This window comes from Haliotis asinina, chromosome 2 (genome assembly GCF_037392515.1).
Source record: "Haliotis asinina isolate JCU_RB_2024 chromosome 2, JCU_Hal_asi_v2, whole genome shotgun sequence".
Taxonomy (NCBI): domain Eukaryota; kingdom Metazoa; phylum Mollusca; class Gastropoda; order Lepetellida; family Haliotidae; genus Haliotis; species Haliotis asinina.
The window spans coordinates 83642443-83667901 of NC_090281.1; the positions used below are offsets into that span (position 1 = coordinate 83642443).

Below are 25459 nucleotides of genomic sequence, written 5' to 3' on the forward strand. Positions count from 1 at the left end.
TGCTGATACGCTTAGCAGGCTCTTCGTTTTTGCCCGATAGGTGTTAATTGCATGTGGTCAGTGATTGAAGTTGTGCATTGCATATTGTGATTAGCAGACAGATAGGCCGACATGTAAGTGTCAATAAACCAGACACTGACCTCTGTGACTGAGTCTGCTTATCACAATCAACATATTTTTTTGAATGTAGCAAGTTGATTATTTACTTGTTTATGTACAAAACCAAGATCAGACTACTACTTATGACCTCATACTCCGTGCAGACATACTGTTTCAAGCTCCGTGAACCTATTCACTGTGCATGTGTTATGAGCGCAGTTCAGTATAGCTGTGGAAACCACTTTTTCCCCCAGTGCTAGGGGAAATCTGTGAATTGTTTGAACTCCAATTTCGATGGCTTTTTTCATCGTTTTTTTCTAAACTTTATAGGTTGAATTGACACTTTTGATGATTTGTTTCGGTAAGTGCATGCCAAAAGCTATCAGAATCTGCAAAGTTGTGTTTTACAATGCATGTGACCTTTAACTGTCTTGTAGATTCACTCCAACAGAACAACTCCTTTAAATGTACTGTATATTCAGGTGAGAAGAACCCTTTAAGTGTCATGCATATTTAATCCATCCAACTGTTACACATAATCACTGTGAGAGACGACCTAAGTGAGCTCTGAGTAGCTGTTAGCTCTGGAGAAGCCTAGTGGTTAAACCACTTGCTCATCACTTCAAAGATCCGTGTTCGATTCCCCAAATGGTTACAAAACATGGATCCCATTTACTGGCGTCCCCTGCTGTGATACTGCTGGATTATTGCTAAAAGCGGCATAAAACATACTTTGATTAAGGAAACAAACTCTTACATACACACTTCTAAAGCGGTGAAGAAAAACAGATGTAGAGTTTTACTGATATTTGTGGTTTATTCGTATGAGAAAATAAATACATATACAGCTCCGATAACCACACAGAGCCAGAGACCTGTGATACGCACACAGCATTCTGCATTCAGACGGCAGCGACAGACAGCACACAGGTGAGGTAGTCGCAGGTAGCTCCGTAGTTTCCATCACCATCCAGGGTGTGGCCTCCCACTCTGTATTGTCAGGTATTAGAGGGGCATTACACTTTAGGAATGTGGCAGTCCTGCTAATACTTGATTCAAATCGATGAAACACTGTTCATCAGTGTTCATTTTTGTAGATATTTTGCAGTTACTAAATTTGAAAATATACAAAAATAAAACTATGGTGTTTCACATTCCAACAGCTTAAAGATCTAGTTTATGCTCTTAATGAAAATTTGGTGGACTTTGATGTAAAAAGTTGCCATTTAGATTCTTATTTTGTTAAGCTGTTCAACAAAGTGATCTTAGTACTAAGACTAACTCCCACTCTTCAGCACACAGGCTTACAAAAGGCTTAGTGCTAAGAGATTTGGACCAGGGGGACCAAGCTATTCTCTGTACTTCATTCAATTGGATAGATGCACCTTAAAATTGGGAAATTATATAGGATTTCATTAGGACTGAATATGTCTGAATTGAGTTTTGTGTTTGTACTTAGTATTCTAGTGAAAGCAATAACCTTAGCCCATCTGTTTGCACTTTGATCAAACTCCTGTGAAAATGTCATTGTTGGGATTTTTAAATAGTTATTTTCTGTACTGTCCCTGTCATAGTTTTAGGATTCCTGTCATCATGATACATATATTTGATTTCAGTGAAAATATAGTGCCTCATCTAAATAGTATGTTTAAATTCAGTTAGGTTCCAGACACATGTATGTACTTGCTCATTATGACAATACAGATTTTGTCTGTAATTTTGATTCCATAAATAAACCCATTTAAAATGAAAACCCCGAGGAGACCTAGGATTCATCCTGCACCTGGGGAAATCTAGACTTGCTTCATTTTGGCTCTTAGCATTGCATGGAGGGCCAAGTTGTAGGGAAAATAACATGGTTCAGAGACTGTGAATCTGCAATGGTGCCAGTCTCAGGCGTCAGGAGACAAAAGACATTGATAAGTAATGCTGGGAAGGTGATGGAAACTGGAGGCAGTACCTGCTAAAAGACATACCCAGACATATATGTTCAAGTTTCTGGGGTAAAAACCTAATATTTTGGTGGTCACCAACAGCGAAATGGTTCTTTAAGTGTAAATGTAATGTATTCTAAACCAACAGTTCCATGTATCTAATTCTGATACACCACTCCACTTTTAATAAAGATATCTCTGTCTTTCCATGTTTTTCAGAAAATGTCCAGTGTTCTTAAATGACATATCTGTTTTCCCTTCTAAACTGTACAGAATCATATTCACACCAAAGTAAAGAAAAGAGTATCAGATTGTACACATCAGATCATTTGATGCTCTGACAAAAAATATCTTATTCCTTTTCCACAGGTTTACTCTATCAAATATCTTGCTGCAAGCAACCATCTTCACATATCTTAATGTTATATCAAATCTAAAAACAAGAATGTTTTTCATTGCACTATTGATATTACAATAATCAATAATTTGGTTGAGTCATGTAGATCTGAAAACCATGCTGAAGTATGTTTTCTTTGACATTGGTTAAAAAACCAATTTTCAGTTTTAAACTATTTCATTTTAGTCAGAATAATTCAGCAAGGTTCTAAGACTGATAAAAAGACTAGATCAGGTATAAGTCTGTACAATTTGTGTATATCCCTGTCTAACTTACATAGCAAATGTAAAAAGACAATTTGAATGACAACATATATTCTCAGACAACATCATAAGCAAGTGCTTTTGTTCATCAACAATTCTCTTGTCGTTCATTCAACGATATGATCATGTACAATTTTTCATATGTCCAAATATGTTACAAAATGTACAAAATGAGACAGATGTAAGAACATATATTCCTTGTAATCATGTGCACCTCTGGTACAAAGATATAGATCAGTAATACAAGCTCTTGATTCAGTATCAACACTGTATGTATCTCTTCCAACAAAACATTAATGATAGGAGCAGATTGATATGGAATATTTCACCCTAGGACTTGGTGATTAACTTCAGTCAGAATACCAGTTATATCATGCTGTAATAACTCAGTATGGGAAGAAAGCCCTGAAACAGGTCTCAGAGATTTACCATTTTTGGGAACCCATGAGCAGGAACGTGGAGTTGATCAATTAGCAACATAATGTGGGTGAATTGATTAAAAGATACTGACAATGTTCCCTCAACACAATAATAGTTTACATTTATTGGTCTGTAACCTCATAAACTTTTGTCAGCCATTGGAAGACCTTTCTAGTTTACCACACAATTATCATAATTTTATATTGTCCATTACAAAAGGGATAATCACTTTAGCATGATTTTGTATTTTCTATTTAAAAAAGGATAATTGTTTTATCTCTCCATATTGGCAGTAAGTATTTGAAACTCATATTGTCTCTGATATTGTGTCATTCTACAAACCCACTAATGTTAGCATAATTCAGTTGTACAGCGATCTCAATGGAGAAAGTTCGTTCAGGACATAATTCAGCATGTCATGATCTAAGAGACAAGTTTTCCAAAGTGTACAAAAGGTCAACTTAATTTGTCACTATTTTCCTAATTAGACACTAACTCATGACAAAGGACTTTAAAACACATTCCTAAACTTGAATTCCTCATGACATTGAAAGATAAGCCTTTCTCATTTCACTCTAAAATGCCAAACACTTCTTTTGAAGATTTTCGTACTCAAAGTGCAGCTAATTTGGACATGTTAGAAATTACCATATTAGGCAAAGCGCCAACAGCTGGGTCCTACAAATAAGAAGCTGACACTGTTAGAATCACTGACCCTTAGAAGATGAGATGACCACAATAGCAGTAAACATAAAGATGCTATCACTTCTACCTTAGGCTAGTAAGTCACATGTTCAACGGTCGCTTTTAACCCTAGATATTTGGTCAATGCTCAAACTTCATGCTCCTTGCCAACAAATCTCATTAAATTTGTCAAGATTTAATCTAATGTTTGTGTGGCATGGATTTATTTCTGTGAATGTGGATGCCAATCTGACACTGCTATTACAGCCTTGTATATGACTACTAAATCTTGTCCAAGAATTATCACCGAATACATAATGGCCCAGTAAAATCCATAGTCTTTGCTGTTTCTGTTGGAAAACTTGAACAAAGGATTGGAACAGTATAGGAATATTACATTACTGTATTGTCTAATAACTCTAACCAGTGCACAATTTAATCAAAAGTGAATCCCCAAAGAAATCAAACTCCAGAGGCAGTTTAAGATTCTCTGATGTGAGACGCTTTAATTGGCCACAAAATCATTAAATTTCATCACATTTATCGCCACTTTCCAGTGAGCAAATTCAATAATGGTCACTTCAGTGGTTGACTGATCAAACAAAAGTTTGCCTTAGTGGACTCAGCTTCCATTGTGGTCAAGAACAACCACAACAGATGACCATCTGAGTGTCCATCTCATTGTCCAAACTTAATGTCCGGTCTGACAGAAGCCATTAAACAATAAACATTTATGAAGGACCTCCAATCTTGTCCACTCAAGCGACCCATCTGACCTTGAAATGTGATAAAATTTATTCAATTTACAGAGTTTCAAACAACTGACAAATGTCGTGGATGGATAGTCACTGATCAAGATTTGTATCTTATACTGTCATAATTATTCAAATTTACCCATTGTTGTCCCAATAATGTGTCTAAATGTCAGATGTTTATCTGACAATATTGATTCATTTTTAATCAAATATGACAGAAATGTTGATAATTCTGCAGTCATTTCCAATTTTATTATGTCAATAAATAATTTCAGATGAACATACAAACAGAACATAATTGTAGGAGTTGGGTGTCAAAATACACACATTCCCCAAATGAGGAAATGAGCTATAGCTGTGTTGAGGGAACTTGTCAACACTTACTTCAGATGAGGAGGAAAACTCTCCTAAAGTCCCAGAGTTTGTTCAATGGAAATTGTATCCAATTTCAAACCAGAAATTATCTCCACATAAGCAGTAATACAGACATCAAAATAAATCTTGGCGAGACATTTCATGAGACTTTTAGTGGAAGCCTGTCAACAATTAATCACCAGTTTCTGATGTATCGGAAGATATAGCACTATTACTTCAGCTTGCACTGTTATCAAAACAACTCCTATTTTAGTGCCAGGGATATGATCTCAGGAAAAAAAACAACTTTTGCATGATATTGAATCAATGTCTGATAAAACATAGTCCCCTGTATCATGGGACAGTGAGTGCATCTCTTAAGAGATTATTCTGCAGGGAATATAAAAAGGTCTGACCCTAAAGGTCGCAATATAGCACCACTTTGTCATAGGCTGTAGACTTTTTCCACTTATTTTGGAAGCGAAAAGCCCATCAGCGTAAGGTAATTCCATTTGCTGATTATGAAAACATGAGCTACAGTGGAATCCTGTTAATCTGGAAAATACTATTCTAAAAAAATTCATTGGATTAACAAGTTTCAAGATTAATACATCACAGATAGACCAGTGTCCTCATACTTATATAACAACATTCCAGATATTCAGATTAGCAGGACTTCCAGATTAAGCAGGTTTCCAGATTAACAGGGTTTCATTGTATTTGTAACAGATACGACTGCTCACAACTAAACTGGTCCAACAAAAGCAACAGAAAAGTAGCTCTGTACTACAAATAATGTGTGAATCTTACATCGGTCTAGCTTTGCTGCTAAACACAATCCAACTACCTTTGCATAGAGCATTGCGAATGTGTCGTTACTGTAGTCTGAAACATGATCTGTTCATTGTCTGTGGTAATTATCAGGATACATACTTCTGTTCATCAAGAACAAATGTCTTGCAGTAGTTTGTCAAATATTGGCACAAGTAATACTTCACGTTTCCGCTAAGGCTGTTCATCTTCGGACGAAGGTCTGTTAACACAAAGATTTCGAGTGGCTAATGATGCCAGTCTTGTTCTGTAATAGTAGGCATCTTTGGTTTTCACAGGCTTTCACAGGGCGTCCATGGACAGTTAGATACTCTTTGGTATCCTTGGCAACCAGACACACAGACAGACAGACAGACGGAATGTCATAACATCCATAGGAATCAATATAATTCTGAAGTTACACAACAATATCCTGTTCTGTGTAGAAAACCTCATCAATATCATGACGCAGCTCATCAGGATTGATTGTATAGCTTCCGGATGTTGTCGTTCTGTCGTCATCATCACGGTAACTCATGGAATCTGCCCGCCAACTCCCACTTGAATAAAAGTCTGTTTGTCTGGGAGGGAAAGATGAAAGATCCATACGATGGTAACCGTCGTTTTGCAACTTATGGGAATCTTTGGTTTTATTATGGGATGGAAAATGTTCAAAATGGCATGGGCTGGCCGTGTAGCTTTGAGGGAGGTCATGTGACCTTCCATATTTCAAAGATTCCTCCCTAATGCGTTTACCTGTTCCACTAGGCATTGGTGACACAACATGGCCACGTGATCCATTTCTGTGAGATGACCGGGACAACTCAGACGTGCGGCCATCGTTAAATCGTGCAAAACGATCGGCTCCAATGAAGTGAGCTGGATGAAGAATACGAGGATCATCTGAAGAAATCAAAATCATAAATTAGGGTGGAAAAAATGAACAATTAAACAAAATCTATGAAAAAAAATTGGAACGGCCAAGTTCACAATTCAAATAAATAATGCTGTTTACAGATTTCTGCTCATTCTCCTACCCATCAACCTCCTTAGAAGAAAATACTGAATTTATGTCATGATACTTTCTTCTGTATAAGTTATTACAGTAAATTTATCAATTATTAGTGCAGATCAAATTTTGGAAAATACTGTTAGCTTTGTAATTAAATAAATTCTCAAACAATGATATATTTTTTGATTAATGTTCAATAACCACAAACAATAACACTGGCAGGCAACAACAAACACAAGGGAACACCATGCAAACTCATGATGTCGTTATCAATGAGAAAAATTATGATTGATAGGTACTGACAGGTGCTTGATGAATGAATGAGTGAGTGAGTGAGTGAGTGACTGATGAGACTGTATGAACAATACGTACTAATATCAACCAAACCAAACTTTGCCAATGCTGGCTCTTGACAACACCCAAGCGCAGGCACGTTTTAATCAACAGCATTGATTAGATTAATTATGATGTAATTTAATTAAATCTTTATTACCAATCAAATGTTATCAGGAACTGGAAAAAATTAGAAAGATATCCAGCCATTTCTTTTTGTAACCTCAACGACACAAAGCCAATTCAAAACAAACAGGCAATTCATCACAACAAACACCTTGAAGGACTTCTAATCAAAGTTGTGAACTAGTTCACTATTAAACCAAAACCTTGAATCATTGTTATTAACCAGTTGTTTGCCTCGATATTTACAGGGTACCACAAAATAGCCGTCATACTGCAAATTGTGGCGATAAAAGATGTTCGCTCAAAATGCTACACAGAGGATTGAACTGTTGGACGAAATAAATGGGAATCTTCGGGACTATGCACAATGTGAGTATCAACATGCAGTAAGCCTAACTTACCATGCTAATGGCAGTAGCCCACTTGTCATGGGCTATACATACCACTGTTTTATTACCATCGGTTTGGATGGGGCAGATTCCGCCGTATTTTTGGCTAGATGTACAAAATATTCTACGATTACTTTCGCAAACTACATCTCATTCTAAATCTAAAAATAATCTTTTGGGAATTTACATTGATTTAGACAATAATAAAACTGAATCATGCCCTAAAAATTGACAAGTAAATTGTTTTTCATTATATTGAAAAAAAACAACTATCCGAAACTTTCTACTTAATTTGATTGTTTCATGTTTTTTTTATTGACATCAATTCAAACTGCTCATGTTTAAAGTTTTCTTTCAGTAAGTAATCATGTTGAACCCTTTCTGATACATTATTCTACATTTTGAGAATATGGTCAAATAGAAACTTTCTTTACTTTTAATCGGTTTCAGTGGTTTATGAAAGAACTAAGTGAATTGTGAGTCACTTGCGATTTATGCTAAGCTTGACATCGCAAATCTACCCCCATAAATTCCACTACACAAATATGACCAGACATAAACCCCAAATCAATTGTGGTTTCATCTACAGATGACAGGCTCCTAGACCCAAGCAATTAGTTTTAAATGCTATGCAAACAATATTCAGAAAATTTGTCATGGAAACTGCCTCACAGTCTTTACTTAATGGATCCGATATATAAATATAACACAATCTTCATCAAAATGAGGGATACGTCAGTCAACACAAACAGATACATCAATGAACTTACAACGTAACTGACTTTAGAAATTCAACAGATACTTAAATTTATTACTATGATTTTAATTAAATTAATGGAACAACAATCACACTTCCAGACATCACACCATACATCCAGAGTCAAGTTTTCACTACACACCAAGCAGTCTTCGACTCCAAGTTCAGATAAACCAACACTAGTGTACTAGACAGTCAATGACAAAACATTTAATCATCAATTTCTTAGTCTTATTAGAGAATAATGAAGTACGTCTGGAGTTTTCCAAGCAAGAAAACAAGCAAAATGGTCTCCATTACTTCAGAATATTAACAAAATCCACAAGCCAAGGTAAACCGTCCAATTTCCTTAACCACTAGGGTCAAATGCAAATTCTGTATATCTACAAGTGCAAGCAGCGTAAATTTCAATAGAAGCGACTACCTTCATTACACTCTGTCAGTCTGACTGAAGAGTCCAGAGTTAGTCTTCACTGGCCAGTGCTTCCCTGCAAACCCTTATTCTATTAGAGCACAAACGGATCCAGACTAATAAATCTATGCCAAAGTCCCTTCTCTTCAACAATCTTTACTTACTGCCCTACCTGTTTGTCTAAAGCACCTTTCATTACATTCTTTTAGTCACCGGTTACATCTTTGTAAACAGATCGTCCTTTGTGTCTTATGTAAATGCATGTCTGATATACAGATCTAGTAAAAAAAACGTGCCACTCTGTCTGAGATAAATGATATCTAGAGTTCATGAGAAACATAAACTTTTCTCAACAACAAAAAGCATGGTTTAAACAAATCCTGACATTGTCTAGACTGGTGAAAACAATTATGTCCATCTAACTGATCACTTAAAATTCCTGAGCAATAAGGAGTAAAGCAGTTGAAAAAAGGTCAGCTAACACAATGAGACGATGTTACACCTTGGGTGCCCTTTCACAAAAAGATCATGGCCACATAAATCTAATACATACTTTAAACTATGGTGGTATTAGCACTACAAACTCTGTCTAGATAGAGCTGAGAGAAACAGCATTTCCAGTGTCTCAGACTATGAATTAACTCTTACATTTTCATACTCCCCAGGACTTGGAGATGATAAATGACTGAATTAATAACCCAAATATTTCAGACATAATGCAAAATTTTCTCCATGTCTCATTTCCAGCCAAATATTTCAAAGTGCCAGTTTTTGTTGCAGCCTGTCCACAATTATCCAGGAAACAAATCCTACGTCAATGCCAAAGTGACACTGAGATAACATATGATTAACTGGAAGCCTCTAAGAAACTATTTTTCTTCATAATGTCACTTTTAGTCTGACTGCTGTGGCATATCGTCACCACTTCATGGTGATCTGGTGTATGGTGTATTACAGCAGCAACTGTGGGACGTATCAATGTCAGACGGTTCCAAGAGCTCACTCTAGACTGTTTACACACTTCTTTCACTCAAGTGCCCTAACCTACCTCTGCCGAGGCCTTCCAGACCTGGAGGGCTTTCCTCTTGAGATGAGAACATCTTCCCATCTTAACTGATCCCTACAAGTACTATGGGCTTGAAATTTTGAAAGCCTGTCATTACACTAAAGTATACACAGTCTGCCTTGAATTATGCTGTTATAAATGGGAAGGCGATTTCTAAATTTACATGCCAATATAACATAACATTTGCAATCGATTTGAATTCCCTAAAAGTTTATTTGGTGAACATATTTAAGATAGAAAAGTTTCAAACATACCCATACACAAATGAAATATTCATATGAAAAATGTGTTTGTATATTTTATAGTTTGACCAAACTTCAGACAAATTTCAAAACGGCACTTTGGGAATATCTAAAATACCTCTGAGCTTCCTGATGGAACTTAAATAATGATCACAGTAATGGGAACCTCACATGAAGCTTCCACTGCCATGAAGAAATATAAGCCAGTTTTCTGACTTCTCTGCAGATAACCTATCTCCGACTTTATCATTACCTCACAAAATACCCATGAAATCTGCCTCCCTAATGGCATTAATCTAAAACCAATATGTCAAGAACTTGCCGCTGGCTTTTCACAAGGTGATTTTGGACTTAGGCTTAAACCAGCATTACATAATCACCATGTTTGGGATAATAAATAATGGCTCTGAGATATTTGGATCATCTCAATTCTTGCCGAGATCACCCTGTTACACTTAAGTTCAATCAGTGGATTGACCTGTGTTTACATTTGGTTGGAAAGTTTTCTTGTTTTTGAATCATAATCACACTTTTCAACATGTTTGGTAGCTGTTAGGACTTTGTGATCTGTGATACAATAACTTTTGATGGTGCTAAATTGACATGGATCCAAACTTGAGGGTTGTCCAACCTACCTTAAAGATAGGGATTAAATCAAGGCCCTTGAGTTTTGTAAACATGGACAGACTTTGTCACTTGAGGGTCCTTATGTTGTGTACATGAACCTGATATCTATTCATTGATAAAGGTCTATGTTTCATCTCAGAGGAATGTGCTTGTCAAAAACGTAAATACACCCCTTTACATGTTGTGCAAATGTTTGTGTTACAGGTCAAACACAATTTTCTCTTTCATTCATGTATGTTGTACTATCTTGACACTTGGCTTTAATCTATTGTCTTGTCTAAAACTGCAGACAATATTTCAAAATGATTTTAAGCTAAAATACAATTTCAAGTTTTGAAGCTCTATTTTGAGCATCAGAAATATGTTTGAGAGAAAGCAGTTATCTTGAAATCAATTATGTCATAATAAATACATTTAAAGTAGTTCAATGACACTTGCGTGACAAACCAAGCATTTTTTAATGCAAAATAGGCAATGTCAGAGACCATAAACCAACATATTGTATTAGGAACGGTCTTCAGAGACCATATACCAATAAATGGTCTTTAGAGACCACGCACTGATACATGGTCCCCGGCAATGTTGACTGACAACTGTTATTGGTTGATGATAGTCACGCAGGAAAATGTTGCACATTTTGCAATGAATGATTTTGACATTGTCTGAATGTCTTAAGTGCGTTCATGATTAATAAACAAAATAAACAGTAGGTGTTATTGTTGTGATATATATTCATAAGAACTGACTTCAACAATGTTTATATTTATGAAAAATACAAAATACACAAAAATATAAATTGAATTAAATTCTTAAATACTGACAGTATTGGGGACCTAACATGACCACTACCAAATCATGGAATTTGTGTTACTGTGTCATCACTTGTAAATCAGCAAACACAACTTCATTCCTTAAATTTATATCAACCTATTTTCAAGCCAGGATAACCCTGCCCTAAACACCACAATATGTGCAATCATAACCGAACATATGATTATGATAATTCCATAAAATATGTCAGATTAAATGTCCCTAAGGGTTGTGAGTGACAGGCACTAGAGGACACCCCTGACAACTACTCTCTACTACCTGCAGTCATGATGTTATCAGTATAACTGTACTGAGACCTAGCGAGATGTCACCACTCCGAAAATCATCTTCTGACCTCTCAACTGAATAGAAACAGCCCACTTTTCCAAAGCCCATAAAATGGACAATTTTCCTTTCTGTATGTGAAATAAGCGTATAATTGGACATTGAAAATATGAAAAGGTTCTTTTAGTGGTGTTATCTTTTCAGATCATAGTTTATCACAATACTGAATTTTTGTTCCAAATGGTCATGATCAGCCATCCTATTCAAAATATTGGAAACAAAATTCCCTTAAAATTATCCATAATCTAACACTACAAAAACAGTTCATGTTTATTCAGCCATCATAAAAGATAGTTTCTTATCAAAGTAAATATTTATACCATCCCCGTAGGGTGACGTCAAGACACATTTCATGTTGGTCTTGTCAGTTGCTAACAACTTCAAGCCATAATTATAGTGGACATTCCTTTGAAAATTATATGGTCGACAATCAGGCCACTTATCATCAAGAAATTTAATCCAAAATAGATACATACTTGAACTATATAAGTTTGTAGGTCATGAATAAAAACTGCATCAAACAAATATATAAAACAGTATCTGGTACTTCCTTTTTGTGTCTTGTGCCATTTCCGATTTTTTTGTCAATTTAGTCCTTGAGCTGGCATTTTTTTTCATGTTTCAAAGAACATGATGACAGAACAAAGGGAGGCAATGTCTGTTTTATTGATTTTGTGTTCCTGTGAGTTTTCATGATTTTACAGCATCCCAGACTTTGTCAAACTACACTCTGTTTCAGCAAAACCCAAAACCCCAATTATCCTCAAATAATTCCACAGTTATCATATGTTCAGTTCTTAATGCAAATTCCCATCATTTTACCATTTGAGGTCATCACTGATTAACAGTCATTAGGAAAACAGTCTTACCTATATCATGTGTAGCACTTCTATTGCTGTTGATGTCTTCATCACTTCCACCACGACCACTGTCACTGGTGCCTGTTTCTCCTGAAGTTTCACTCATAATATCATCTGGTTTCTTTAAAATCTCCATTAAATGACGAGCCTGAAATTGAAAATCAACCCCTTAGAACCTGAAACTTATAGAAGTATGTCTTTCAAGTTAACATAGTAATGAAACTAATCACAATCTTATGGCACAATTTCAACTTAATTTCCTTATGGCAAAAAGAAACATCTATAACTGAGACTAGTTCTCAATATCTGCTTCATCCAATTAGGAGATAAACCTACTTTGGTTTGAAATTTGTGGAAGTGTCACCAGATATTTTTATTATCCCTTATTATACCTCAATTGTACCATGGCTTCAACACACTACTCTTTTGTTATTGTGAGAATGAATGGTTAATTTTGTATCAAGTATAATTAGATACCTGATTCAAAGAGATTTAAACATTCTTCAACTAAACAAGTTTAAATCTGAAGCTAATGAATTGTACAGACTTGTTTTGAATATACACACAACGGCTAGCTGATTTGATTTGTTCATGGAAGAACTGAATATATTTCATACCTAAAATCCCCTGATGGTATTATCAACTTTATTAAATCACATGACGAGCACAAGTCAGCAAACGACAACATATTTGTTAATGTTTCTTTCTATGTCTCTGACATTATACCGAGATAGTTTCACAAAAACTCTCTGAATTAGTCAGTTCTATAACAAATGTGCTGAACTGAGTGGCATCATTCTACTATCTTAGATCTAGCCAGTATCAGAGAAAAAAACCCCCAAAACCCAACTTTTCAGCATTTCATTGTCAGTAAATATCAAGCCCATATGCTTCACAACACAAACATTAAAAAACAAACATTTCACAATTAAATAATACAAAAAGTCCTGCAAAGAATTTTGATATGTCTGAAAAACAATTTGTGCCTAACACATAACTGTTACATTGAGAAGAATTTATTTTTGTTAACGACTGACATTACCTCAGACTCATTCATATTTTGAATCCACGTTTTATCGGTGGGGTGTGGCGTCACCGGGATATTGTTTTGTACTGGAATGTTAGAAGGTTCGTGTGCACCCGGGCTGTTCATGTTGTTTTGTTTCTCAACCAGCGAAGGAATGGGGGTCATCATGAGATTCACCTCCTGAGAATTCTGGTGAAACGCAACCAAGAATGTACATAAATATACATAGCGCCATCTAACAGACTGAGAAAATGGTAAATGAGCAAAGTAAATTTCAACAGAAATTTAAAAATTAATTCAGTGTGCTCACAAAATCTATCAGCATAATTGTAATTTTATCAGCATTATTGTAATTTTATCAGCAAAAATATTTTATTTGGAACATGTAATTTGACTTTGGGTAAAAGTAGTGATTGCTCAAGGAGAAGTTAGTAGCTTAAACTTTTCTGAAACTTTGATGACCGCCATGTATGAACTAATCAATGTAATGCAAGATGTCGTCTCTTTTGAAGACAAAATATTCTTTGGGAAGAAAGTAACCATTGTTTCTTCAGTGTTTAAAAATTTGAACTCAATACTTTTAAATTAAGTTCTCCTAGTTCAAACAAACAACCATGATTTCAATCAGCCGCTAATCAATTGTACAGTGTTGTTTTCAGAATACACAATAAGATCAGCTGATTCAATTTATTCAACTGAATTACTCTGAATGGGTTCCACAGAAATACCTTCAAACAAAACAAAAAAATGACATCTAATTTATATGTATGACAAGCCTGACTCCTAGCCGATGAAAAAAAGTTGAAATTTTATATAAGCCAGTAATTAAAATAGCAACAATTTTTCACTGAAATACTCTTCTCTGTATTGACACATTGTCCCAAAGGTCACTATCCTGAATAGGTATTTGTAATTATGTTTCAAAACTTAAATTTTAAAGTGACAGTGTGTAATTTAAAAGGAAACTATTTCAAATAGACACTCAAAATGTGATACTGACTGTTAAAAAAAACAATCAACAGGTTTGTGAAAACACAAATCCCACAGGATCTTGACAGTGCTGAAGAGTGGAGCTGGAAGCACTAGACTCAGGTGTTAGCAGAGACTAATTGTAAAATTACAGACAAATCGATGTTACGACTAATTATACCTACCGATTGGGAATGTTCTGTCGGTGCCGGAACTCCAAACGTTGACATCGACGCATGGCCAGAAGAATTGCTCATGTTGTGTATATCTCGATCATCCTCAAATGTGAAACTAACTTCCTTTTTATTCCGTTTTAACTTTGTATCATCATTCTCATTTGAGTCTTTGGCTATGACTAAAAAACTGTCTCTGTTTGAAATTGCTGTTAATGTTTTGTCCTCATCTGTTTTAATCATAGCTGATCTTCTTTGCTGGCGTTCTCTGTCAATTCTGCGAATCATGCATATTGTTGCAAATATCGCAATTGCTAATATAACTGTCACTGCTATCAATATAATCACAATCATCATATTCTTTTCAAGTACTTCTGAATGACCTTCACTCCTAGCCGTGCCGTTAACATCAACAACAAAGATATCCAAGGTTGCAGTTGCTGATTTTGAATTCGTTCCACGGTCATGAACAGCAACTTTTAGTCCATGAAATCCTAAATCTGATGATTTCATGACACGAGAAACTGCTAATTCACCATTCATTCGATTTATGTTAAACAAACTTCCCTTGTTACCAGATATGATTGAAAAAGTTAATCTGATGAACTGGATGTCAATATCATCTGTGTCTTTAGCAGTTACTTTTGTGACAATTGTTCCAACCTTGGTACCATAAGGAATTCGCACGGTCTTGTTGGACTTGGTAGGGTAGGTGATGATAGGGATGTTGTCGTTATCGTCTCGGACATGAATCGTAACATTAGCGGTATCATGAAAACTGGTTATCATTGGATCTTGAACAATCACTGTGAAGTTATACTTTTTCTGAGTTTCACGATCAAATGAACGCTTGCTTGTGATTCGTCCAGTATTTTCGTCAATAGCAAACCACTTGTTCACTTCTGAGTTTGGCCCAAATGCAAACTTCATGCTTGGTTTCTCATCCTCATCTGTGGCAGTCAGATTCAGAACCGGTGTTCTGATTGGTTGATTCTCCAGAATATATCCTCGGAAAACAGGCACAGTGAATCTTGGTGGCTTGTCATTCTGATCCAGAATTCGGATCAGGACCTTGGCGGTTGATGATTTGGGTGGGGACCCATGATCCGTGGCTATTACACCAAATTCATACTTTGACACAGTTTCTCTGTCGTATGGTGCTGTAGCAAGTAAAGACCCAGTCTCGGGGTTAATGGTAAACAAGGATCCTGCATCACTGTCTAAAGAATATGTCACTCTACCATTCTCCTTGCTGTCCCAGTCCTTAGCAGTTATTTGTAGAATCTCCATACCAAGCTTGTTATTTTCCACAATTTGCCCAATAATTGGTACATTATTAAACCTTGGTGCATTGTCATTTTCATCAAGGACCCTGACTAGGAAACTGGTTGAGTTTGTCTGAGGGTTATCTCCCTTGTCTTTACAGGTGATGGTAACATTATGAGTTGGGGAGCTTTCATGGTCCAGTTTCTCTTTCAGGGTTATCTTATACACATTGTTCACATTTGCATTGAATTTATCAAGGGAAAAGTGGGCATCATTCATATCGCAAGTAAAATCTCCATTTTTACCATCATCTCTGTCAGTAACAGAAACATGAGCTATAAACCTGCCTGTTTCTGCTCCTTCTGAAATGTCAGATCCTTCTGGGGACAAGTTAATGTTTATTTCTGGTTTGTTATCATTCTTATCAATAACATTAATAACAACAGGTACTAATGAGGACCGAGATGGTGATCCTTTGTCCCTGGCCTCAACCATGAACTGGAATTGCTTGTTCTCTTCATAATCAATATCGCCTATAGTGTACACCTTACCGGAAGTGGGGTCAATAGCAAGGGCTTTACGAACTTTATCAGAGGCTCGTGAACTCAAATGGTATGAAATTTCGCCATTTTCTCCTTTGTCCTGGTCAACTGCAGATAATTGAAGAATTGTGGCATTGAGTGTGCCATTTTCGATGACGGTCACGTTATATGATGACTCAATAAATGCTGGGCTGTTGTCATTGACGTCGGTGACGGTAATATTAATCAACACAGATCCAGTCCGCTGAGGGTAGCCTCCATCTTTAGCAACAATGGTCACTTGAAAGAAGTCTTTGGTCTCACGGTCTAGACTATGTTTGACGACAATTCCAAGATCAGACGTTCCAAAATTGTGTTGTACCTTGAGATCAAACATCCCATTTGCAGGTATAATTTCATAGCTCTTAATTGAATTATTGGCTCCAGTATCCTTATCAATGGCACCACTTGCCAATAACATATGATTAACTGGAACCGATTCTGGTAAGCTGAGACTGACAGAACCCTGGGGAAATTCAGGTTTGTTGTCGTTAATGTCCACTAAATCAACCTTGGCCTGCATCAGTTTGTAGAGGTCATACCTATTTTTTGATACGTCTCGGATGTACACACCAATGTCTAGGTTCAAAATACATTCTGGTTTTCCCTCGCAGACATCAGGTGATTCTCGGTCGATCACTTGTGCTGTCCGAATTGTACTACTCTTTTCGTCAATTGCAAAAAGTCGGGAAGATGGGTTCCCTTGAGAGAAAAAGTTGAATTTTAGCCTCTGAAATACACTCTCCGTAACATTGCCATACAAATAACTGTCTCGGGCCACATTACCGACATAGGTATTTGCTGATTGCTCCTCTTTCAGTTTGTAGGACAGCACTATCTCTTGAGCTGGGCACAAGGCAGGAAGTAGAACAGCTAGTGGAATAAGTGTTGCCATGGAAACCATCTTGTTGCTTGGTGCTTTAATTTCAGGTAAATATCTTTAGTGGTAATGTGGAAAAGTTGTCAAGAATGCTGCAAGTTGTTGATCATTATGTCTGTCGCTTTCATTCAAATTCAGTCTGTCACTCTGTGGTTATCTACAAATGTTGAATCTGAAAACAAATGAAAACTAATTAAAATCATGAATAGGATGTAAAACATTTTCCGAAGTAAGAACTGAAACAGAGCAGAATCATTTTGTGTATAATGTCAAATGCCAAATAGAAAGAGATTATTATTACCGATATACACTGACACAAACACAGAAGGACACCTGAACATACATTAAAAATTATATCAGACAACAGAAAACATTCTCAATGTAAAGCAGTTTCCTCATCTCGTCAGAACCAAAGCCTAGATACAGCATCCTGCCATGATCAAATAATTTGGTCAGACAAAATCTCAAACTTGATCAAGCTGGCAAAAAGGATGAATAAATACAATTACACACACATAAATGAATAAAAAGTGCATAAATCAATCCTAACTGACAAAAAACTCCTCATGCAGTACAGCAATTTAAGTCTTACACGCCAAATGAATTGCAGCATTGAAATATATTGCAATAACTCCACCAGATTCTGCCAAATTGTCCCAGGGATGTAGAGAGAAGCCTTCACAAATGCCCCCACACCATGAATGATGCAGCCCACAGTCCTACCCCAATATTTACAGCTGAGATTTAAAGCACTCAAGCCTGTCGTTACGCCTCTAACAGTCCTGGCTGCCGATAGGGAACTGGTGTTAGATTGGCCTAACGCAATAAATGGGCTCTGCCATTATTGCTCTCTTAGTGTTGTTCAAACTTGGGGTTCGGAGACAATACATTTTATAGTGACCACTTCAAGTATGTTTTCTTAACAAACAGCTCGTGTAAGAGGGGCATTTAGTACTGTCATAACAATTAATAGCTCTTTCACAGAAAGTGAGAAGTGTTCTAGACCTAATCTGACCTGACTAGTAAACTGTGCCCATGTTGTTTTAACAGTTTAGCTACCTGTAACGACATCAAAGTGATGAGAAAATGGCTTCTGTCACCTGAGTTGCTGTCCAGGTTGAATGATACTACATGATGGCTTTGACAATTAATTAGCAAGTAGACTACCTGTTAAGTGGTGAGAATGACATTGCTAACTGATGAAGTAATATTATCAGAGACGAATGGAGTAATCCTTCACAGCTACAGTGCTACACATTCTGATCCAGAATGCTTTTCAAATGAACAATACCAGGTTCCTTTCTTGTACATTCTTTACCTGTACTGATATAATCACTCATAACAGCTAAACTGTTAGATTACATTCTGACAGGCATTCATAACAACACATAACACTGGAAATATTGTTTTCATTATATCTTTAACAATTTCAATTTGGGGGATAACTTCATATTTCTGTCTGGTCTACTGATCAAATGCTTTATTTTTGTAGGAGAAACGAACTCACCTGTCCGACTGCAATTAAGTTTCAAATTGTGTCATTCATGCGGAGTAGTGTTTTCTTTAACCAGTAACCAGTAACTGATTAGGTTTGAGACAATGGTCTGACAAATGTTGTCACACCTCAAGTCATCAGTCTGTCTTAATTAGAGTAATTAGGACATCATTAACACCTGCTTATCACACCTTGACCTAATTAGAGTCAACAAACTGTTGTAATAGCACTCAGTTAGAATGTGATTTTAAGTGTTTGCTTTTACGTGCTTTGCACTCTCTGTCAAAATACACTGGTCCGCACAAGACAATGGTTGCAAAGGTCACAGTATTGATTTTCCATCACTTTGAATTTCACTTACAGTAATGAAATTGAAATTCCCAGGCTAACTTCCTTGATCCTTAACAAAGTCCAGTTAAAAAAGCATACATTGGTTAAATTCCTTTTTGAAAGGAATTCTTTGCCACCAGGGAAAATAATCCAGAACATACTCACTGAGTTAAGATATATGCTTCATTTTTTATTTTTAACCAAACAATAAAAACATATTGAAGAATAAAATAACCAAATAAATTATTGTTATTTGTGGTAAACAGTGCTTCAGTATTTTCCCATAACTCTCATCCAAACCGTGCAAAGTTTCACGCACAAACTGTTCCATCAGTAGTACTATCCATGAAAAGAATGGATTTGAAAAAATACCCACAACAAAATCTACCAACCATGAGCAGTGAGTGTCAACAGTAGTCCTTGTACACAAGATGTGTCTACTCTGATGCCCATCAGGCCTTTAAGTCTCCTGAATTGTGTCCACAAAATAATGGACAATTTGTGGTAAAGTTTTCAATGCCTGCCCAAGTTCAAAAGCCCATAGGGGTCAGATAAGCTTTACCTCTGAGATAATCTGTCACCCCCTTACAGTTCAGAGGTTGCAAAAATATCTGGCCATCGACAAATGTTCAAGACATCCTCACAGTGAAAGGTTCAACTTGAGTGGGTGGAGCAGACGGTCACCACAAAGACAGCCTGGTGGTCAAAACCACAGGGGGCCAAGGGAGGCGACTCCATACACAATACTTGCTCCTTGAGTAGACATTATACCTACAACTTTACAAGGCCCTCTTAAAAAGACCAATGAATCTTATCAAAGCTGAGTGTCGTAAGACGTGTTAAAGATATGAATAGTGGACAGACGAGAAGGCTTAGCTGGCAGCAATTATCGGGACTTAATGATTGCTGAACCAGTTACAAGCATGATATGGAAACAAATTTGGAGGTATAATACCTCAGTTGAGCTGGTAGTATCTGTAGAATCAGGTAGAATTAGCTGAACAGATTAGACAAAGCTTTCTGTCAGGTTGGTAGAGGGTTGGGGTGGGGGAAAGAGGAAACTGACACCGGTAATATTCCACTTTTACAAACTCGCAGTTGTGTCTGGTTGACTAGGAGCGGAGGAATTTCTTTGAGAAGATTCAATAACTTTTGTTAAGGTGGTATACAGGAGGTGCTATCATGCCCTTATCACAAACCAGGGCTATTTTAGAATGGAGCCATGCAGCAAGAGTTTAGTTTGAAACTTGCCACATGTCTCAAGACAGACCAACGAATTTGGATGATAATACTCCTGGCATTATTTTGAAGAGGCCAAGAGGACAACCAAACTTGTAATAACAGCCCCTCGAACATGAATTATTTAGAAGAGAAATTGTCCCTGCTTGTACACACGTCTGTAAGGTTTCCGTGATAAGCAATGATAGATTCGCACACTGAGGCTTCACTGATGCAATTTAAAGCAATTTTCATCAATTGCTCTACATGACAACATACTGTGTCAGTACTAATCTGACAGATAGATTGTTGACTTTTGTGAAACCGATTACAATCTTTCAACTACTTCCACTCATAAACTATCTTAAGTCAAAGCAATCACACCAACATAAACATTTTCTGCTTCATGAACACAAAAATTACGATTCCCGACTCACGCACTTGTAAAAGGAGACCTTCACTCCTTGAAAGCCAACACTCAGAAAAAGCCCTGCCAATCCTTCTGGATTCGAGCAGGGATATAATTTTCAATAACAATTCTCTCAAACCCTTATACTTACACATCCCAGCTTGACTTGTCTCTTTAATGACAAAGGAGGAATTTGTGAAGCCCTAAATCAACCTAAATTGTCCAGTGTGAAACCAAGATTCCTTGCACTGGCCACCTTTGTTTGAAATTCTATAGTGAGCATGAAATGACACCCCTTACCTACAGATACCATTACCCTCACATACCACCAGATTCTCAAAGCTACACTCATCAAATATTTTACAATTGTACATCATACAGGAAGATTGGTCTTCAAGTTTTAGTCTTCTCGTAGTCTTCAAGAGAATGCCAATATACAATGAACCATGATTATTTAACAAAACCTTTTCAAACATTGACAAGAAAAGTTATTACACATTTATCTTTTCCCAAAAGATTTAAAGAAATATGACAATACAGCAGCCCTTGAGAACATCGAACCATCCTATGATTTTTTAAATAGCAAGGGTCATGGGATAGGAGATAGAATTATCACTGACTGATCATTTCAAATAGCTTGTAAAAGATCTCAATTAAATATACATGTAAAACAAGTATAAGTCAAACTGAAGAAATGTTATACCTGACAATTTCATAGATTTTCTCTGAAATTTGACACAAACTTGTTGGATCCACGATCTCCAGACTTATCAATAATAAAGAGAGGATTGTGGGTATGAATACTTAAAGTGTACATTCAAGCTGTGATTTCTACTGCCGGCTAATGATCATAAGACCTTGTTCTTGCTATTCTGTGTAGAAAAGTGCAGTGATTACATTACACAGAATCTCATATCAAATTCTTTTATGATTATTACTTACAAATCATATGCTCCGGATGAAATTACTGTGATCAGATAAATCTAAGTAACACAGTTTTCCACGATTGTCAGATAATTCAGCTTTTTTGAAAATTACCTTATCTAGAAAATGTTTGGGTAATTTATTCTGTGATAATAATATATTGTTCTGATCAGTGTGTATACATTTTGTTTAATATATGTGACAAGTTTTACAGTTTTGTAAACGAAAAGGAAAAGCATAGTATCTTTTGCATCACTCTTTTCTATGATTGGACAGACACTTAGATTCCATTCAGTCAGGCATCATTTTGTAACTAAACTGTTGATTTAACATGGCATTGACTTTGACCTACAATGACAATAAGCAAAAATATAATACATTTGATGTGAACATGTTATTTTATCATACTTTACGAATTCCAAGTTATGAGGTCATGATCAAGCGTATAGAAAATCAAACATCGCACCCACATGAATCATTAACAAAACCCTTTCCTGACATAAACGATAAATGCATTGAATCAATTTGCGGATTTCAGAATGGCATGAAAAAAACTCACAAACAACAAAATGTGACACTTTAAACTGTTTAGCATTGATTTTTCTAACTTCCATCATATATAGTAAAGGAGAAATAAAAAGAAAGTTTGATGTTAATAAAAGCATGAAAACATTTAATTCCACTACACATTTTTCAGGCTGGTTTTCCAACTATGCTAGAAAATAATTCAATAATATATGAATCTATAAGTTGAATTATTTTCCTAAAAAAGTTTTGCATTGGAGAATATGAATGATTTGAAACATTGTTATATCAATAATGCTATTCACTAAATGAGACCTATATTGAAGTCTGTCCTTCCATCAAACATGATTATGACACATATCAATGCATGTTTTCATAATTATCAACGTATTGTCCCATGATATCAATATGGCCATCTGGGTATCAACAGTCGATTGATTTAGATTCCTCTCGATGGCAGCTGACCAATGTCCAAACAATTATATCCTGCTGACAAGTTGACTCACAACTTTCTTGCATAATTTCTGCATTGATCATCCATACCTCAGTTTGACAAGTGCATCTTGTGCCACAAAATCAATTCTTACATAACAAATAATGACGGCTTAGGATCCTTCATTGGATTGTCGTGTCAGAAAATCGATACAGATTTAAATCGTGTTGCCAAATAGTGTCAATCCCAAATTAAGTGTTTTCAGTTTTTGTTTTAAGTTCACGTCAAAGAATGTTTTACCATCTTGAAAAGACATTTTCATTTTTTATGTCATCACATGTTAAAGATATTATCAAGTTATTAATGATAGACAAGTTTGACAAATTTACCAAGATCAATAAGACAAGCTTGACATTACATTTTTATTTTAATGCTTACACTTCATGCAAAGATTCATGGGTATTACATCAAATATCTTTAGCCAAATGATTTAAAAGCTATCTCTGTGCGTGTTGTCAGTGTCAATACTTCATGTATTCACCTACCTGTATATATCCCAACACCACAAACATATCATTGCCCTTGATTCATCACTCCGCTCTGTTCCCTCCTGATACAAACTGATACATCAGCTCCTGTGTCAAATCATCTTATACCACCATCCCTACTGACACTCATCCTTATATCAAATACCGCATCAATTAGGAGTAGGTGAGAAAATCAGGTAGCCTGTCACCCCTCATCAGCCAACTCAGGTAAATCCCCAAAACAATAGCCACAGGTAACGGGTACATGTCCCCAATACAAACAATAGACTGACAGACAACTTACCTATACCACACAGTGATTAAGAAAAGAGCTACCTGTCGGAGGGTGTGAAAACGAAAGTCTTGTTAACTTAACCCACCTGTACAGGTAAACCTCTGCTTGTTGTCTATTGTCTTCAGAGGTAAATTACCTGTTTGCTTTGCTTCTTAATACAATTTTCATGGCTACTTGATTTTTATCAATGCAATCTTCCAGTTACTTAGATTTTTGAAAGCAGGGTCATTGTCTCTTGATAAAGAGAATCATGTGTTTGTACATAATTAGACAAATGAGTTTTCTTAAGGGCACTGTTCTTTCTAAGGAAGTTCAGGTACTGTGACAATGGTTTCGAATCCCCATTGATATGGTGTTAAAGAACAGGATGTGTTATGCCTACCAGTGTTATTTACTCATGTATTTCCAACAGGGATCAAGTCTAGGGTACCTAACCCTCTAGGTATGCTCTCTACCTACTGGTGGGTTAAGCTCACAGTGAATTATGTTAATGAACTTTAAGTTTCTTCTAAACCTTGGAGTATGTAATTCAGAAGATTATAAGTCTCGATACTGAGGTGGATAAACCAAGGAAATTAGCTTCAATTGAAAGTGTTTTCTTACAGTCTTTCTATGGGTAGATTATTTGTATTTTGAGATGAAGAAGCACAGAAACACACTGATGAAAGTACAATTGTTTATGATTGCTGTAGACTTTCGTCTTAAGACATGTTTCTTTTCTTTGGTTCTTAAGGTTTTAGGACAAAATATACAGCTTCTTTGAGAGGTATTATAGAAGCTGGAGCAGCAAGGGAGGATAACAATTTACAGATGAACAACTTCCACACCAGAAAATAACTGTTCTTGATTACCCGTGAAGCTTATTCTACTGAGTGTAAAAGGCAAACAGCAGTGAAAAAATTTAGGCAGTGTACACTGAAAATCAGTGATGAACTTGATACTACAGCCTTTAAAATTCTACTTGATTAAAACAAGTCTAAAAAATAATTTAATGCATGTCATAAAATAAAAGTTATATGGCAGCCACAATAAATAAGCCCAAAAATTGTTACTTGCATTTGAAAAAGTCAGATTTGTTTTTAATTCACTGCAATAGTTACATAGATACAGTAACAGAAGTGAGTGAGTGAGTGAGTCAGTATGGTTTAACTCCACTTTTAGCAACACAAGTTTGCCACCCAGCAATGGTCAACTACAACTGGTTCTTTATGTTTCATATGAACAAAATTGGACATCTTGAGCAATGACTGGCCAACCTTGACCAAGTGGATTTCATCTGAATAACATTGACCCTCTTGAGCAATGGAAATCCCAAAGATAATCCCAAGTTACTGTGGATGTATTATAAATTCACATGTATCCAGGCTGGCCATATAAAGAGTCTTGGTTACCATGTACACATCACCACTGACATGTTACAGGACACTTTACTGTCTAGAACTATCTACATTATCACCATAGACAAGCCTGTATGGCAGCTGATCATATCAGCTGATTAGGGATCCATGTCTATGTCCCTGAAACAAGCACCTGTCAATTATGGGGGAATGTTGATCACCATCATCTGATAGCTGGTCACTTGACAAGCTGTGTGAAATTCAAGTTCATGTAATGTTGGTGATTGTTAGGCCTTTACTGGTGTTTCATAAACATTCAATGTTGTATCATAATCTGTAAAACTTAAATTTCTTGCATACAAATAACAGAAAATA

At 36.1% G+C, this 25459-nt stretch overlaps 1 protein-coding gene across 5 annotated transcripts in view; it reads right to left on the reverse strand.

Moving 5' to 3' along the window:
- Positions 1-896: 896 nt before the first annotated feature.
- LOC137274457 (protocadherin-1-like) overlaps positions 897-25459 on the reverse strand; it is a 45993-nt gene continuing 21430 nt past the window's right edge. The window contains exons 1-5 of one of the 5 annotated variants that reach the window (XM_067807647.1): positions 18229-18297; positions 14877-17763; positions 13738-13911; positions 12705-12843; positions 897-6619 (exon numbers count right to left, since the gene is read on the reverse strand). In XM_067807647.1, the coding sequence (XP_067663748.1) occupies positions 6135-6619; positions 12705-12843; positions 13738-13911; positions 14877-17615 (3537 nt within the window). In that variant the 5' untranslated portion in view covers positions 17616-17763; positions 18229-18297 and the 3' untranslated portion in view covers positions 897-6134. Of the gene's footprint in view, positions 6620-7588; positions 7683-12704; positions 12844-13737; positions 13912-14876; positions 17764-18228; positions 18298-25459 lie in introns of those variants that run through there. The other 4 variants (XM_067807650.1, XM_067807649.1, XM_067807646.1 and 1 more) reach the window with 4 other exon arrangements.